The sequence below is a fragment of the Blastomyces gilchristii genome (genome assembly GCF_000003855.2).
Source record: "Blastomyces gilchristii SLH14081 genomic scaffold supercont1.21, whole genome shotgun sequence".
NCBI lineage: Eukaryota > Fungi > Ascomycota > Eurotiomycetes > Onygenales > Ajellomycetaceae > Blastomyces > Blastomyces gilchristii.
This window is the reverse complement of record NW_003101662.1, coordinates 295,373-308,817: the sequence shown is the minus strand read 5'-3', so window position 1 is coordinate 308,817 and position 13,445 is coordinate 295,373. Positions and strand designations below refer to the sequence as shown.

The following is a 13,445-nucleotide window of genomic DNA, read 5'->3' as shown; positions in this document are numbered from 1 at the left end:
AAAATTCGAACAAGGTACGTACGTATTGGTAAATTGGGCATTTCACCCGGAAAAAAGAAGGAGGGGGAACAACTGATGGGTACTCGAGTACGATTTTATAAGAATAAAATGGCCTCACGACCCGATGAATCAAACCAGCAAACAAAAACAGAAACAGAAAGAAAAATGATAAGATGAAAAGCATCCATCTCACTCGACATTAAGATATAAATCCGGCCCGCGTCTCGTGGGCGTCAATTTCCGCCCCTGCGATCCTAGCAGGTCAGACTGTTGTTCCACATCAGCGTCGTTATCATCGTCAGTCATATCTCTATCCCGCCTCCCTTCTTGCTGCTGCTGCTTCTGCTGCTGTCGTTCCTGCGCCTGCCTGTTCTGCCGCGCCTTAAAATCCACCGACGGCAACGGCGCCCTCAGTCCTCCCTGTGCCGCCGCTCCAGCACCACTCTCCGACTTGCTCCCAGAATTCAAAGGGCTGGGACGGCGCCTGCTTGCTTTGTCGACATCTAGCTCGCTCTCCATCTTATCTGCCATGGCTTCTCCGCGGCGTTTGCTTAGGAGGCTGTTGTTGCTACTGCTATTGCTGTTGCTGCTGGTTCGGCTATTTCGTGGTTCATTGGGGGTGTGTGGTGAGTATTGATATTGTGGTTGTGGTTGTGGTTGTGGCTGTGTTTGCGATTCCGGCTGAGGGCGAGGTATTGGCGGTCGGAGTGGTTGATGGAATTTCGGAAATTTGGGAATGTTATTTGTGGTACCAGCGGGATTACGATACGGATACGGATACGGATATGGATATAAACGTGAGTTGCCGCCATTCGCTCCATTCCCCATAGTCACGTCGTTGACTCTTTCACTATATCCTTGCCCTTGAAAATTATAACTAGTTGATGCAGATCGTCCGTTCATTGGTGGGTACCTCACTGGCCTGGATAGTGGTGCCGGGTACGCATTCGGATCCGGGGATGTTGGCCTTTCCCTGACAGGGCTGAGGCGAACGGTGGTGCGCTTGGGGACAATCCCTGCATTACCATTCCTATTCCCGTCATTCATATCCACGGACTCAAAACTTGTAACTGACCCGGCGGACGTTCGATCGTTCGGTCGTCGTCGATTTAGGTCGACCGATCCACCATGCCTCCATGCTCCAGCACCAGCACCAGCTCCAGCCCGTGGGTATAAATTTGGATGTCCGCCCAGCCTTGTCCCGTTGGATCGCATGGATAATCCCGAATCCACGCGTTGGTACATAACCTTTGGAGGCGAGGTGGCCATATTTGTTCGACCCTGGTACGAGTTGCTACTGGCGGGGGTTACTAGTCTTAACGTTGGAGGCTGCGGCCGTTGCCGGTGTTGCGGCTGATGTCTCCCAGTATTCTGGTAAGTCGTGTATTGAATACCAAACTGCTGCGGTTGTGAATAATTCCTGTACGCAGACATATTTTTATATCCGCCGCCTGGATGTGCGGTGGGCCAGTGGCTGTTTGCCGCAAGAAGGGCCTTCCTATCCCCATCATAATCTTCTTCAAATACTGTGGCCGAACTTTCCGGGCGGCGTCCCAAGCGTTCCGTAATCGGATGCTGCGAGGAGTATACCTCGTAGTTGGGTTTTTCCGGTAGCAATTGCGATATTCTACGAGGCGATTTAGACTTTGTCGCATTGGGGGTCGATAAACTCGCATCATCGCTCCCGCTATGGCTGTAGGCGGGATATGGATACGGAAAGTTACCAGCATCTGGGGAAGTAGCTTCTGATTGTTTGGTAGTGTTAGATGGATGGGTAAGCCGACGAGCGACTGGTTCGTTGTATATGCCAATGGGGGATCCGAGAGTCGGGCCACCCCGATATCCCGCTGTAGAACCCTGTGGAGTGGGTTCGGACATTTGCCCGCCAATTTCGAATTCGCTCTCATGAGCTGCCATCATCCTTTTTCGGCGGCTCTTTAAGAGTAATAATATGATCAAGGCCAATAACAATGCACCTGCAACTGCACCTCCGATGGAAGCCCCTATTACCTGGGCACTGGTCATGGATGGTTCATCATTGGCTGCAGGAGGCTCGGGGAGTCCGGGTGGAAGTCCGGTTGGATCCGGAGGGGCCAGAGTACTGGATGATGATAAGGCAGTTGATAGAAGTGTTGCGCTAGTACTTGAAATAGTTGGCGTTGTCAAAGTGGATGAGTAGGTAGTGCTCAGGGTTGAAGTTGTGGGGAGGGTGGTCTCGGAAACGGTTGTTGAAGGGGATGGATCTGCTTGCGTCGTCGTCATGGCTGTAGATGTGATGGTGATTGCAGTATGGGTATTTGGAAGGGCGTTCCGGATGCCAGAACAGATGGCATATACCTGGAGCTCCCGGATACCAGGGTTCAAACAAAAGGCGTACACACAACGCAGGGCACCTTCACCAAGCGTAAACCCCGTGGTAGATCTTCTGGTGCAGAGACAGGATAGGTCGCGTGAATTCGGGCAGGCCGCAGCGGGGAAGTCTAATTTTAAAAAGGAGAGCAGGCAACCCTGTGCGCAGGCGGGTACAAAATCCCCCCTAGGTATAGTTGTGGCACGGGGTGAGATATGATCTGCCAGGCAAAACGGATTGTGTACTGCAACTGCAAGCTGTAGAACGACTGCTAGGGCCGGAAAACGGCGCGACATGCTGGTGTAGCAGCTCTAGGTGAGAGAAAAAGAAGTGAGCTAGGTATCCCAGCATTGAGCGGCGCTGTAAGCTGTGAATATTGTGAATGCACCACAATGCAAGGATGGAAAGGACTCGAGCAACAGTGTCATGAAGATATAAAGACCAGAGGGCTTTGAGCCCCACAAAAGCGGTATCCAAAGACACACTGCGTTTTCCCATACGACGTACCGATTCCTGTCAGCCTAAGCTGTCGAGAAACGAACCCTCTATATTCACCCGGATCGGCTCATCGTCGTAGTACAACCAGTAGCACAGATACAAGAGCTAGCTTTCCGCACGGAGGAATATCAGACCCAATAGATAATAGGCGTGAAATACCAAGAAGGAAAGAGATGGTAAAAATGATGGGGCGTATGTGAGCATACAAGGGTTGTTGTTTAAAAAGACCCGCTGACGCAAGGTAGTAAAGTAGCACAGAAAAATGCTATATCAAAGGAAATCGAGCAGAAATGGAAACGAAACAAGGGGAGGGAAACAGGACAAACAAGAAAGAGAAGAAAAGAAGCGGAGAAGTAAAATAAAATAAAAATAAAATAAAAAAAAGTAAATAATAATAAACAACGGATCAGACATAAAATGGACCCCCTCTATCCAAATCCGAAGCGCGCGAGCGCCGAGCGCGATCTCTTTAGAACCCATCAGCAAACAGCACCACCACAACCACCACCGTTCTTCAGAAACGGGGAGTGGATATCCATTCGAGTAGCAGCAGAGTTGGCGGTCATTTGTTACCCGAACAGAGTCAAGATCGAAAACAACGAGAGCCGGAAATCATAGAGCCAGCCAACCAACAAAAAACGGCATGTCCACACACTCACCCCCCTTCCGTCACGTCACCCAGAAGAAAGTCATCAGTCAGTAATCAGGTAGTGAGACGCATAATCACCACATCCATCCCCCGGCCAGGCCTAGCCACGAGGTAGCAGGGCCCAACGGAGGGACGCGCCCACATCACAAAACCAAACAAACCACCATCTCCAATTCCATTCCGTCCATCCTATAGGATGACCTCGCTAAGCAACCGACCACCCCCCTGGCCAGCGATACGAAAAGATCCGATGTGAGCAATGGAGCAATTAACATATCATGCCATGTCATGTCATGCCAGGCCAGGCCAACCGCCCACTTCCCACTTCCCACTTCCCCCTTCCCCCTTCCCCCTTCCCCCTTCCATCGGCGCCTCGAGCAGAGACAGAAATGGCAGTGGTAGGAGGAAGGACTGGAGATACTGGAGAGAGAGTACTCCGTAGCTAGGCGCCGTGCTGAAACGCCGCAAACACAGCAGCGTGATGGGAGGTTGTTGGATGAGGGGGGTGGTTGGGTTGGGGCTGCGTTGCTTAAGCGCCGAGGTTGTGAGGTCGTCAAGGCCAGGCGCCAGCCAGGGTCAAAGGCGTTTCAGGGGCCGAGGGTTGGGCGGCTAACTGGCGCTGATGACATCACTTCCGTGTTTTCGCGACGCGCCTCAGGCGTGAAACATAAACATGGCAAGAATTGGGGTTGGAAATTCTTCATTCTACGGCGTGGCTGGCGGTTAGATCTTCCGTGCATTAAATTCAAAATTTAGCTTGGTGGCTGCGGTTGGTTCGTCGCTCCTGAAGAACACAATCTCGATTACAGAGTAGTGGCAGCACTGCTAGGTCAATACTTTTAACATGTTGAATAACTAGTTATCAGTCCCAATTACAAAACTGAGAGGCGGAGGAGGAGCATGTATATAAGTTACCTCTCATGCTTGGTCATAGGAACCGCACGACCAAAAGCACGAACCAGTACTTCAAAAATATATATCCGCCTCTCCAACGAAGCACAACAAGCACAACCGAAAAGGAAGAGAAAAATAAAAAGATTACTTAAAAAAACTTCTCTGCACATTGCCATGTAAAAAATAAAACACTACTGTACAATTAAACAATTCATTCCACCATGCCGCAAATCAAATCAACCAGACAATCAAAAACTTAGTTCAATCAAGCCAGGCTAGTAAAGTTTGGAAGCCAAAAAAGCCCAAGCCTATGCCAGACCAGAAAAACCCAAAGAGGGAAATGTGCATTAGTATGAATGCGAACGCGAGAGAATACGAATCAGCGAGAAGCGCAAAGTGCAAAATGTAACGCATAAACCCGGGGATAAAGAGAGAGAGAGATTGGATGAGACTAATTCGGCCAACTATTTTAAAGAAAAGAAGAAAGCGGGGCAGAACCAGGGAGGAATGACGAAGAAACCTTGACAAAATCATGGATAGAGTTGGGGGGTGGGGACGAGGAACTGGTATCACTAAAAATATAATAAGACACAACAACAAAAACAGGTTTTGGCCGTTAAAAGGGGAAAATATATATATATGCGTTAAACAAAGCTAAACAGGTCAAAAAGGAGAGACATGGGATCGATCAAACCAAAGCGCCTCCTCTTCCCACCCCCTCAAGAACCCATAACTAGCCAATGCAACTTATGATATGAACAAAAAAGAAAAAAAGAAAAAAGAAAAAAGAAAAAAGGGCAGGTTTTCCTATCAAGCACCCTATCCTCCCATCCGTTGCTCCTCCCGCTGCGTGGATAGAGAAATTAGGAAGCACTAGGAGAACAGGTTTCCTCCTTTCCGCCTTCATTTAATGATTTTTTTCCCTCTATTTTTCGCATAAATTCATGTAAAGGCAGGTCGTATTTTGAAAAAGGCAGAGAGAAACTAAGATAGGCTAGTGAGGATTTCCGGCGACGACGAAGGATGAGGAATTGCGCGGATATATATAGTTATTTTTAATCAACTAAGGGAAGCGTGCGGAGAGAGGGCCTTCATGGGTGTATGTATTTTAGGTGTGATTGGCATTGGTATCAGGTTGGTTTGGTGGCAAAATTGAGAAAAACCAAGGTGAACGTTCTCGAACAACAAGGCGGAACGGAGCGGAAATGGGTAGGGAGCTGGAATTGCAGGAGAGAAGAAAAGAGATGCAGCAGGCTGAATTAATCGTTCATTTATCATCGCAGGGCTAGTATTTGAGGATGATGTATCTGTGCGGCGAGGTGGAGAGGTTAGCTGGTGTTTTGAACACATATTTATGTATATATATATATATACCAGATAGAATAGCCTTGGGAGATATAATAATGATGGTAATAATAATAGTGATAGTAATAACAATAGGTGAGGGGACAGAACAAAGAGAGATATGACGTACAGAGCATGGATGATGCCAGGGATGTAGCCCAGGACGGTCAAACAGATGTTGATGAGCAAGTCTGCCCCGCATCCGCGTTCTAGGAAGACACCGACGGGTGGTAGGAGGATGGCGAAGATGATTTTGCAGATATCTCTGTATGGATAGGAATTGTTTGTTAGCAAGTGTAATATTCCCTTTTTTATAATATTTATTTAATTTCTATTTCATTTCTCATCCGTTTTCCTTCGAATTGGTGGGATTGTGGCTGGGTTGGGCGATAAATAGCCAGTCCCGGAAGCGACGGGGAGATACTCACGATGCGGTGAAAGCCATGGCGACGGCGTGTTGGGAGGGATAAAAGGGCGGAGAATAGTAATTCGAGCTGTTATATATATGTATAGGGTCTTGATGGATTTATTTATAGGTCGGGTTTGTGGGATTAAATATTAAATATCTATTTGTTTGTTTTGGTGGTTGATGGGAAGCAGGAATGACGTTGGGGAAGGGAGGAAGAAAAGAGGCAAGAAAGAAAAAGGCAAACAAAGGAGGGGGAGAAGTAAGGTTATTTAAATACTCCCCGGGAAAAAATAAAGACTAGAAAAAAAAAGCTGGGAATGGAAAATCCGGGCCCAGAAAACAAAGACACCGCAGTGAATATTATGATAATTATTATTATGAACTTAACTATTGCCATTATGCATTATGTATCATGGCAGCTACCAGCTGATTAGTTATTATTGTGACAAAACATCGTCGTCATTCCGAAGCAACATTAGTTTTGTTTTTTTCCAGCTTGGCCTGGATTGGACAAATACAGAACGGATTTTCTTCTCCTACACTGTAGATCTGCAGCCCTGCAAAGCCTCGTCATGAGGAGTGGAGATGATAATTCTTAGTTTCTGTTGCTACGGGGTTAAGCAGTCCAATTCGCACGGTACGGTACATAACCGCTGCGCCGCAGCCGGCACGCCACACAAGCTGCTGGTCTGATTCTGAATAAATCTGTATGGGGTAACTACTCTGTAGAAACAGTTGGATCAAAAAAAGAATATGCCTCCACTCTTAATTCTTCTCGTGGTGGTCTCCTTATTGACCGTCTATGTATAACTAAATCTATAGTGCATTTAGCCTTACAGTGACATAACTATCTGCAGAACAAGACACTGGATGATATGATGTATTTTTAGCGCAGGCAACGTCATAGTGCCGCCACACCAGGGTTCATCTGAGCAGTGACCCAGTGAGTGGCAAGGCTGGTACGAGTGAGTGCGTATAATTGTGGCTAACTTTTTATCCCTTTTGGCAGTGCCGAGCCGGTGACGTCATCGTTCGGCTGCCCTAGTCACGGCCGAGCGAGCACTTCTGCCCAGGGCGAGCGATTTTTTCGGGATTCTGAATTGGGCCCTAGGAATGCCGAAGTAGCAGGAGGAGATCCCGAACGGGATGTTCGAATGTTCCGACAGCGTCTCTTTGTTTCATTTTCGTTTTCGGGACTGCCAGTTAGTCACTTGACGTATCTATATATTGTTCTGTGTTGCTAGAGAATGATCACGGCTGTGCAGTTAATGAAAGACATACATACTAAGGCAGATAGCCCCCTGACCACACTCTTCCCTTATCCAGGCCTCAAGATCTCGATCATCGTTCAGCGCAACTTTTTTGCAGTTTTCCTCAAAAAAGAGAAAAGAAAATTGAAAACTGAGAAAGAACAGACAAATCCCAATGAACGGCGGATATAGTTATCTCATCAAATAGAAATAAATACTAGGAAATCATTACAGCACGGGCTTAGTTAGCCCTGATGTTAGGCGCCAATCACAATGGGGCATAGCCCCCAGCCCAACCCGATGTGTAATCAGCAAGTGATTGGATGGGTTGGGTTTGGATTGAATCTCCCAAGCCACATTGCATAAGGCGTAGTTAGTAACTAGGGCTTAGCTTGATAATAATAAATAAATGACTAGTTAACTAATAATACGCGTGAGACTGGGCTATACAAACTGAGCAAACTCAGCAAACCAACGCGAAGCAGCAGGAACCAATGAGGGCTCGGCTGAGCTTGGCGAGTTAATTTGTTGAACCAAGATATGTTTGTTGATGCTAATGCATCTCATCTGGCGCCAAATCATCCAGCTTGCTTCTCTTCCCAACAATCAATCACCCCGCATCGACCCCTCCATGCCCCTTCTTACATGTCACCACTCCACCAATGCTTCGCCGGCCAAGGTGTGACGCGGCTCCTGGCCAGTGGTTGCTTGCTGGGGTCTACCGGTCAGGGAACAGCAGCGGTTTCGCTCTCGGGGTTATGGGTGCACCGGAGCTATAGCAGCGGCAGCGGCAAGCTGGCGACGGGGAAGGGAAATGGGAGACGGTTGAAGGCGAATAATGGTGCTTATGCTGGTGGTTTCGGGTATGGGCATGGGTATGATGGGTATCCGCTCCAATGGACACAGGGTCTGTGTTCAAGCTCCGGGGCACGGGTGAAGACGACACCGGGTGCTAGAAGCGCTACTTGGTTTATAAAGGATCCAACGCGGGTGGTGAGTTGTGCATTTTGATTTGCTCTGTTTCTCCAATTGGGCTGAGCTACGCAGTTTGCCGTTTCCTTTCGAACTTTAAGTTGTCGTACATACATTAACAGTTTACTTCGGTAACGGATGCAGATGCCCTCGGATGTGATGTCGAAACTACCAAGCCTTCCACAGAGCGACGACATCTCTCACACTGTCCCTATCTTACTCGTGACCCCCGCGTTTGCTTCTTGGGTAGTGAACCCCCATTCCTTCCTACGCGAATCGATAACGCACCTTTTCCAAAACACGCGACCCAACATTTCTGGCGGACACGCTAGCTTTGTCTATTCCGTGGTAGCGGTCGTAGATAAACTACCCGTTCCTAGCACAATTTCAATTTTACGCGAAGGGAAAAAATGCGGAGATAAACTAGCTGGGCAACACGAGTATGAAGGTATATCTCTCTTTCTCGCGGACGGAGATGCTCTGACGGCCAAGGTGGCCCGGTCGCTTCAAAATCGTGACATGTCTACTCCTGAAACGGAACCTACATTATCCTACCTGTATCGTCAAATACCTACGAAAAGGGATTCTCCAGTAGTAACCTCATTCGTGGAAGTTGGCATTCGACTGGCAAACACCGTCTTCCTGAACGGCAAACCCCGTACAATGCTTGCCTCGCGCTGGCGCTATAGCTCACACCCAGACTCAAGCCATACCTCTCCCACACTAACGCTAGACAAGGAATATAATCTCCTTAGCTGCCAGATCAACGGTGCAACGAAACCTCACGAAGTCACCGCACGTGTGCCTCTCCGCCCAGTAACGAAGCCGCGGGTAATAACCACAAGCATGGGAAATATCATCAGTCAGCTCCGACACCAGGACGAGGGATCGAGCTCAACAATACACGCATCGGCAGAGCTGGAGAAAGCGCTTCCAGCGTATCTTGAGGCAAATAACCTACAAAATCAGCGGGTGGCTGTTTGGGCTCTGGTGCAGCCTGTTTCGCCACAGGACGGGCCCCACGCTGCTTCGGGCATGCCTGCTGCTGATCCACTTGTTGTCATCAATGAGGGTGCCAGGCTTCACCGTGTAGTGAGCGGAGGAGGCGGGTGGGGTAAAAAGCAAGGACTTCTATCATTAGATCCGGAATATAGTTACCAAACCGCCGGAGACGTCGCTTTGGGCTCCGGTCGGGTTCGGCCAGTACATGAAATCTTCGAAGAGGCGGCCCCCGGTTCAGAGGCAGCAGCAGAAGTCGAGGAGGACCGTGCGGTGATGGCGAACCTATTCGATGAAGCTGTTCCGGGGTCGATACAGTTCAAGGATGGGCGGCTCACGACGGATCTCTCTGAGATTGCGAAAGAGGGAGATACGGTGCAGTTTTTGGTGGCCCCCTTGGATAGCCTACGGGCTTCTTCATCGGCGACGGAGAAGGGAAAAAAGACCCCCGCAATTGATGCCGGTCAGGAGAAACGAACAATGCAAGTATCGTTTGGAGTCATTCCATCTTCTGAGGCGGAGTATGGAGAGGAGATGTCTGATACTGATACTGATCAAGCCTCTGTGTCTGGTGGCGATGGTGACGGTGACGGTGGAATAGTCACTGTACCGAATTATTTTGGAGCGCTGTCAGAGAAAAGTTTGGTTTATTCTATATTTAATGAAATGGTGTCTGAGAATGGGAACGATAGAGTAGGTCCTGGGCAACTGGTGCATGGGACTAAAATCGATGTCCCTGGGTCGAGAATCATGATTGAAATCTGTTGAGTAAAGGGAAGCCTAGACCCTTTTGTGTACGATATCATAGAAGTGACGATCTGTACATGTACATATACTACAACCTATCAAAAATAATAAATAGATTCTGAATGGATATCTGATATAGTACGGAGTATTAGTACCTACTCCGTACCTAGGTACCTAGGTAGCAATCAATGGATCAGGTGACGGATATCCCGTGACAACAACGCTAAGCCGTTCCAGGCAGCTCCCGCCAGCCCTGGCCAAGTGCGCGCTCTCTCAACCTTGGCTTCAACCTTCCAACCTCACCCAGTCCAACCGCAACAACCTCCAGCTCAACCCTCGACACTCACCACCGTCTTCCTCCCACCCGTCTCCCCATCTCTACTACGAGACTCCCATATCAAACCGGACTCTCCGCTATTAATATCTAACCGGGAGAACTCGCTCCGTTCAACCCCTGCCACCTCCAAAATGCCTACAGATCTCTGGTAAGCTGTCCTCCAACCACGTACCTTTGAAAACCTTTAAGAGATCTTACTTCCTATAGACCATGACGCTAACGTTATCCTTCCACCTCTAGCCCCGTCTACGCGGTATGTCAAAAAAACCCCGTTCCGACCGTACTGTCATATAGCTTTGCATGACGCGGAGCGGCTTTGCGTTGGGATATCCTCTCCTCCTCCGTAGCCACGCACCCATGCCCTGTTTCATATCTTGCAGCAAAGTACTAACGGTAGACTCCGGAAACTCACAACCCGAATTAGCCCTTCTTCGGTGTTCTGGGCTGCACGTCCGCCATCGTCTTCACATGTTTCGGTGCTGCCTATGGCACCGCCAAAGCGGGCGTCGGTGTCTGCGCAACTTCTGTCCTGCGGCCCGATCTGATTGTTAAAAGTAAGATTTCGTTATCCAAATGTCTCTTTTTATATATATGCATACACAGAGCTTAAAAAGACTAATGCTTCTGCGGTGGAAACAAACAGATATCGTCCCCATTGTCATGGCTGGTATCATTGGTATTTACGGATTGGTCGTATCAGTTCTCATTGCCAATGATCTAAGGCCAAATCTCCCACTATACACTGGATTCATTCAGCTGGGTGCTGGGTTGTCCGTTGGTTTAGCTGGTTTGGCTGCTGGGTATGTTTTCCAATCCGAATTAAGACTTATCTAGGGGAGACTTGAATAGCTAAGGCTAACAAATTCCCCTCTTCCTCCAATATGATATAGCTTTGCGATTGGAATCGTCGGAGATGCGGGTATCAGAGGAACAGCTCAACAAAACAGACTCTTCGTCGCCATGATCTTGATTCTCATTTTCGCTGAAGTTTTGGGTGTGTTATCTCCTTCCTTTCCTTACTTCCCTCTGCTATCGTATCTTCCCCACTCCTGCTATTTCTTGACCTCAACGATGAATCCTTAAATATATCATTCGTGATCCTAACAATATGCAATTCAACACAGGTCTGTACGGTCTCATCGTAGCTCTCCTGATGAACTCCCGCGCCAATCTCGATGCTGTTTGTTAAACTCTTCAACAACACCCCCATCAACCGCCAACTTTAAAACAGCCTGGGAACTGGCCCTCCTCATGAACAAACTACCTTGTGTTCAAGGGAGTCCAGACCAACCCGGGATTATCGCATCTAATCGAAAAGTTCATGACAACCAAAGTTTGGATACATATATCATCAACCACAATCAATCATAACAATCAACCACATCCGAGAAATCAATAAAACACTCCAATATCTTCTACCATATCATACTCTTCTTTTATCGTCCTTGCAACACCACATGCTTTATGTTTATTTCCACCATACCCCACCCCCCACCCCGGTCTGCGGTTATTCCTGTTTTCTGTTTATGTGATCTTGCATTTTTCATTTTCACCCGAAGCTTCGGGAAGTGCTAGCTCAGTTTTGACTGTCTGTCTTGTCTGTTTGTGTCCGTATTTATGGGACAATATTATACATCTACATATTTTGTCTGGCTTGGCTCGTTCGTCAGGTTTTCGTGAACGATGGTGAGGGGATGGATGTGGAAAACTGAAACATGTAATTGTATATCTTACATATCATTTTTTTTTTGTCTTCATCTTTTTCGAATGGATTTATTTTATGCGGAGGGGAAGCGGAAGGACAGGGTAGGATTATCAATTATTTGTTTTTTAAGATGGCAACGTGTGGAGGGAATGAAGCATCGGTTTCCTAGTTCCGGTTTCCTGTTTTGACTTTTAGAGCTACAGACGCGGGCTTACAATGGACGCATCCTTGTATTCCCGTATCTTTTCCCTTTTTCCTGTTTACTTCTTTGTCTCTGTTTTCCCCCTTTTATTTCCCCCACGGTAACTATGTTTTTGCATTTCCAGAGTAGTGGAGGGGGCTGGAGAGTTGCTGGATGCGGGATATAAGGCCATGAGGACATGATGTCCTTGGGTCCTTGGGTCATTTTGGCAGCTCAGTGAATATATTTGAATCCTATTCTCTCACTTTTTATTGCCTTCTTCTCCTCTTTTGTTATATGTACTCGTTTTCTGTATGGTTTATTTATTTCTCGGTTATTTATCATCTTTACCATTCATTTGCTGCTTTATTTCTTCATGTCGGCCTTATTTGTGTTTTCAAGAGATGGATTTGTTGGTGGATGGATGCAGTTTTATGTGCAGAGCGAGTGACATTATTCTCCGAGGGCGCGATTACATGTAGCAAGCAGGTCTACCTTGTCGCAAATCCATAGAATAGTTGGTGTGAAATAGTACAAGTAACTATGCTTATTGTAAAGGATATATTGATTAATGGAGATATGGATAGTTCTGTAACAAGCACAATTTTATACTCATAACGTTGGTTTCATTCAATAAGCCGTCTTATCTTTGTAGGATGGAATTTCTCTCGTTTCTATCCCATCATGAGCGGGTTTTTTTTTTTTTTTTTTTTTTTTTTTTTTTTTTTTTTTTTTGGCTTGTCCTTTTTCTATTCCGTATATCGAATGCTTTTTATCATGGCATGCAGGCCTCTGAAGAGCGCGTACCCACACAATAGAAAAGAGAAGGCTCCAGGAGAAGGAAACAAAACATATGATCTTACCCTGATAGCCCTTGAACCATCAAGATTGGAGAATACTAAGAACATACACCACCACGTAGATCAGAGAACCCCCAGAGCGGAAGAAAGGGAAAATGACAAAGTAAAAAAGAATACAAACCCGGCAAAAGTAAATAGAAATGTCAATAACAAAAAGTCGAGAATGATATTGATTCATGTATGTATAGTATAGCCTTGAGTAGGTAGCAGAAAGCCCGTCAAGTTATGGTTTAGAAGGACAGACATGGAT

At 47.2% G+C, this 13,445-nt stretch overlaps 4 protein-coding genes across 4 annotated transcripts; 2 read left to right on the top strand and 2 right to left on the bottom strand.

The window, feature by feature from the left end:
* Positions 1-189: 189 nt before the first annotated feature.
* Positions 190-2,646, bottom strand: BDBG_07882 (uncharacterized protein; the record flags this gene model as incomplete). Its single annotated transcript, XM_002621618.1, has 1 exon — positions 190-2,646. The coding sequence occupies one exon, from the start codon at positions 2,644-2,646 to the stop codon at positions 190-192; it is 2,457 nt and encodes an 818-aa protein (XP_002621664.1).
* A 3,030-nt stretch (positions 2,647-5,676) lies between these two features.
* Positions 5,677-6,180, bottom strand: BDBG_07880 (plasma membrane proteolipid 3; the record flags this gene model as incomplete). The annotated part of the gene is made up of 3 exons (XM_002621616.2): positions 5,677-5,698; positions 5,866-6,000; positions 6,164-6,180. 3 exons carry the CDS (start codon positions 6,178-6,180, stop codon positions 5,677-5,679), a joined length of 174 nt encoding a protein of 57 aa, XP_002621662.1.
* Positions 6,181-7,841: 1,661 nt separating this feature from the next.
* Positions 7,842-10,241, top strand: BDBG_07878 (uncharacterized protein). The gene is made up of 2 exons (XM_002621614.2): positions 7,842-8,387; positions 8,511-10,241. The coding sequence occupies exons 1-2, from the start codon at positions 7,935-7,937 to the stop codon at positions 10,131-10,133; spliced, it is 2,076 nt and encodes a 691-aa protein (XP_002621660.2). The 5' UTR covers positions 7,842-7,934; the 3' UTR covers positions 10,134-10,241.
* Positions 10,242-10,314: 73 nt separating this feature from the next.
* On the top strand, positions 10,315-13,005 carry BDBG_07877 (V-type proton ATPase proteolipid subunit). The gene is made up of 6 exons (XM_031723301.1): positions 10,315-10,597; positions 10,690-10,702; positions 10,874-11,003; positions 11,093-11,249; positions 11,340-11,443; positions 11,574-13,005. Exons 1-6 carry the CDS (start codon positions 10,581-10,583, stop codon positions 11,636-11,638), a joined length of 486 nt encoding a protein of 161 aa, XP_031580441.1. The 5' UTR covers positions 10,315-10,580; the 3' UTR covers positions 11,639-13,005.
* Positions 13,006-13,445: the final 440 nt, after the last annotated feature.

Coding starts and splice junctions, on each gene's coding strand:
- BDBG_07878 (XM_002621614.2), top strand. CDS start 7,935: ATGTTTGTTGATGCTAATGCATCTCATCTGGCGCCAAATCATCCAGCT. Junction 8,388..8,510: donor TAAAGGATCCAACGCGGGTG/GTGAGTTGTGCA, acceptor TAACGGATGCAG/ATGCCCTCGGATGTGATGTC.
- BDBG_07877 (XM_031723301.1), top strand. Junction 11,250..11,339: donor TTAGCTGGTTTGGCTGCTGG/GTATGTTTTCCA, acceptor AATATGATATAG/CTTTGCGATTGGAATCGTCG. Junction 11,444..11,573: donor CATTTTCGCTGAAGTTTTGG/GTGTGTTATCTC, acceptor AATTCAACACAG/GTCTGTACGGTCTCATCGTA.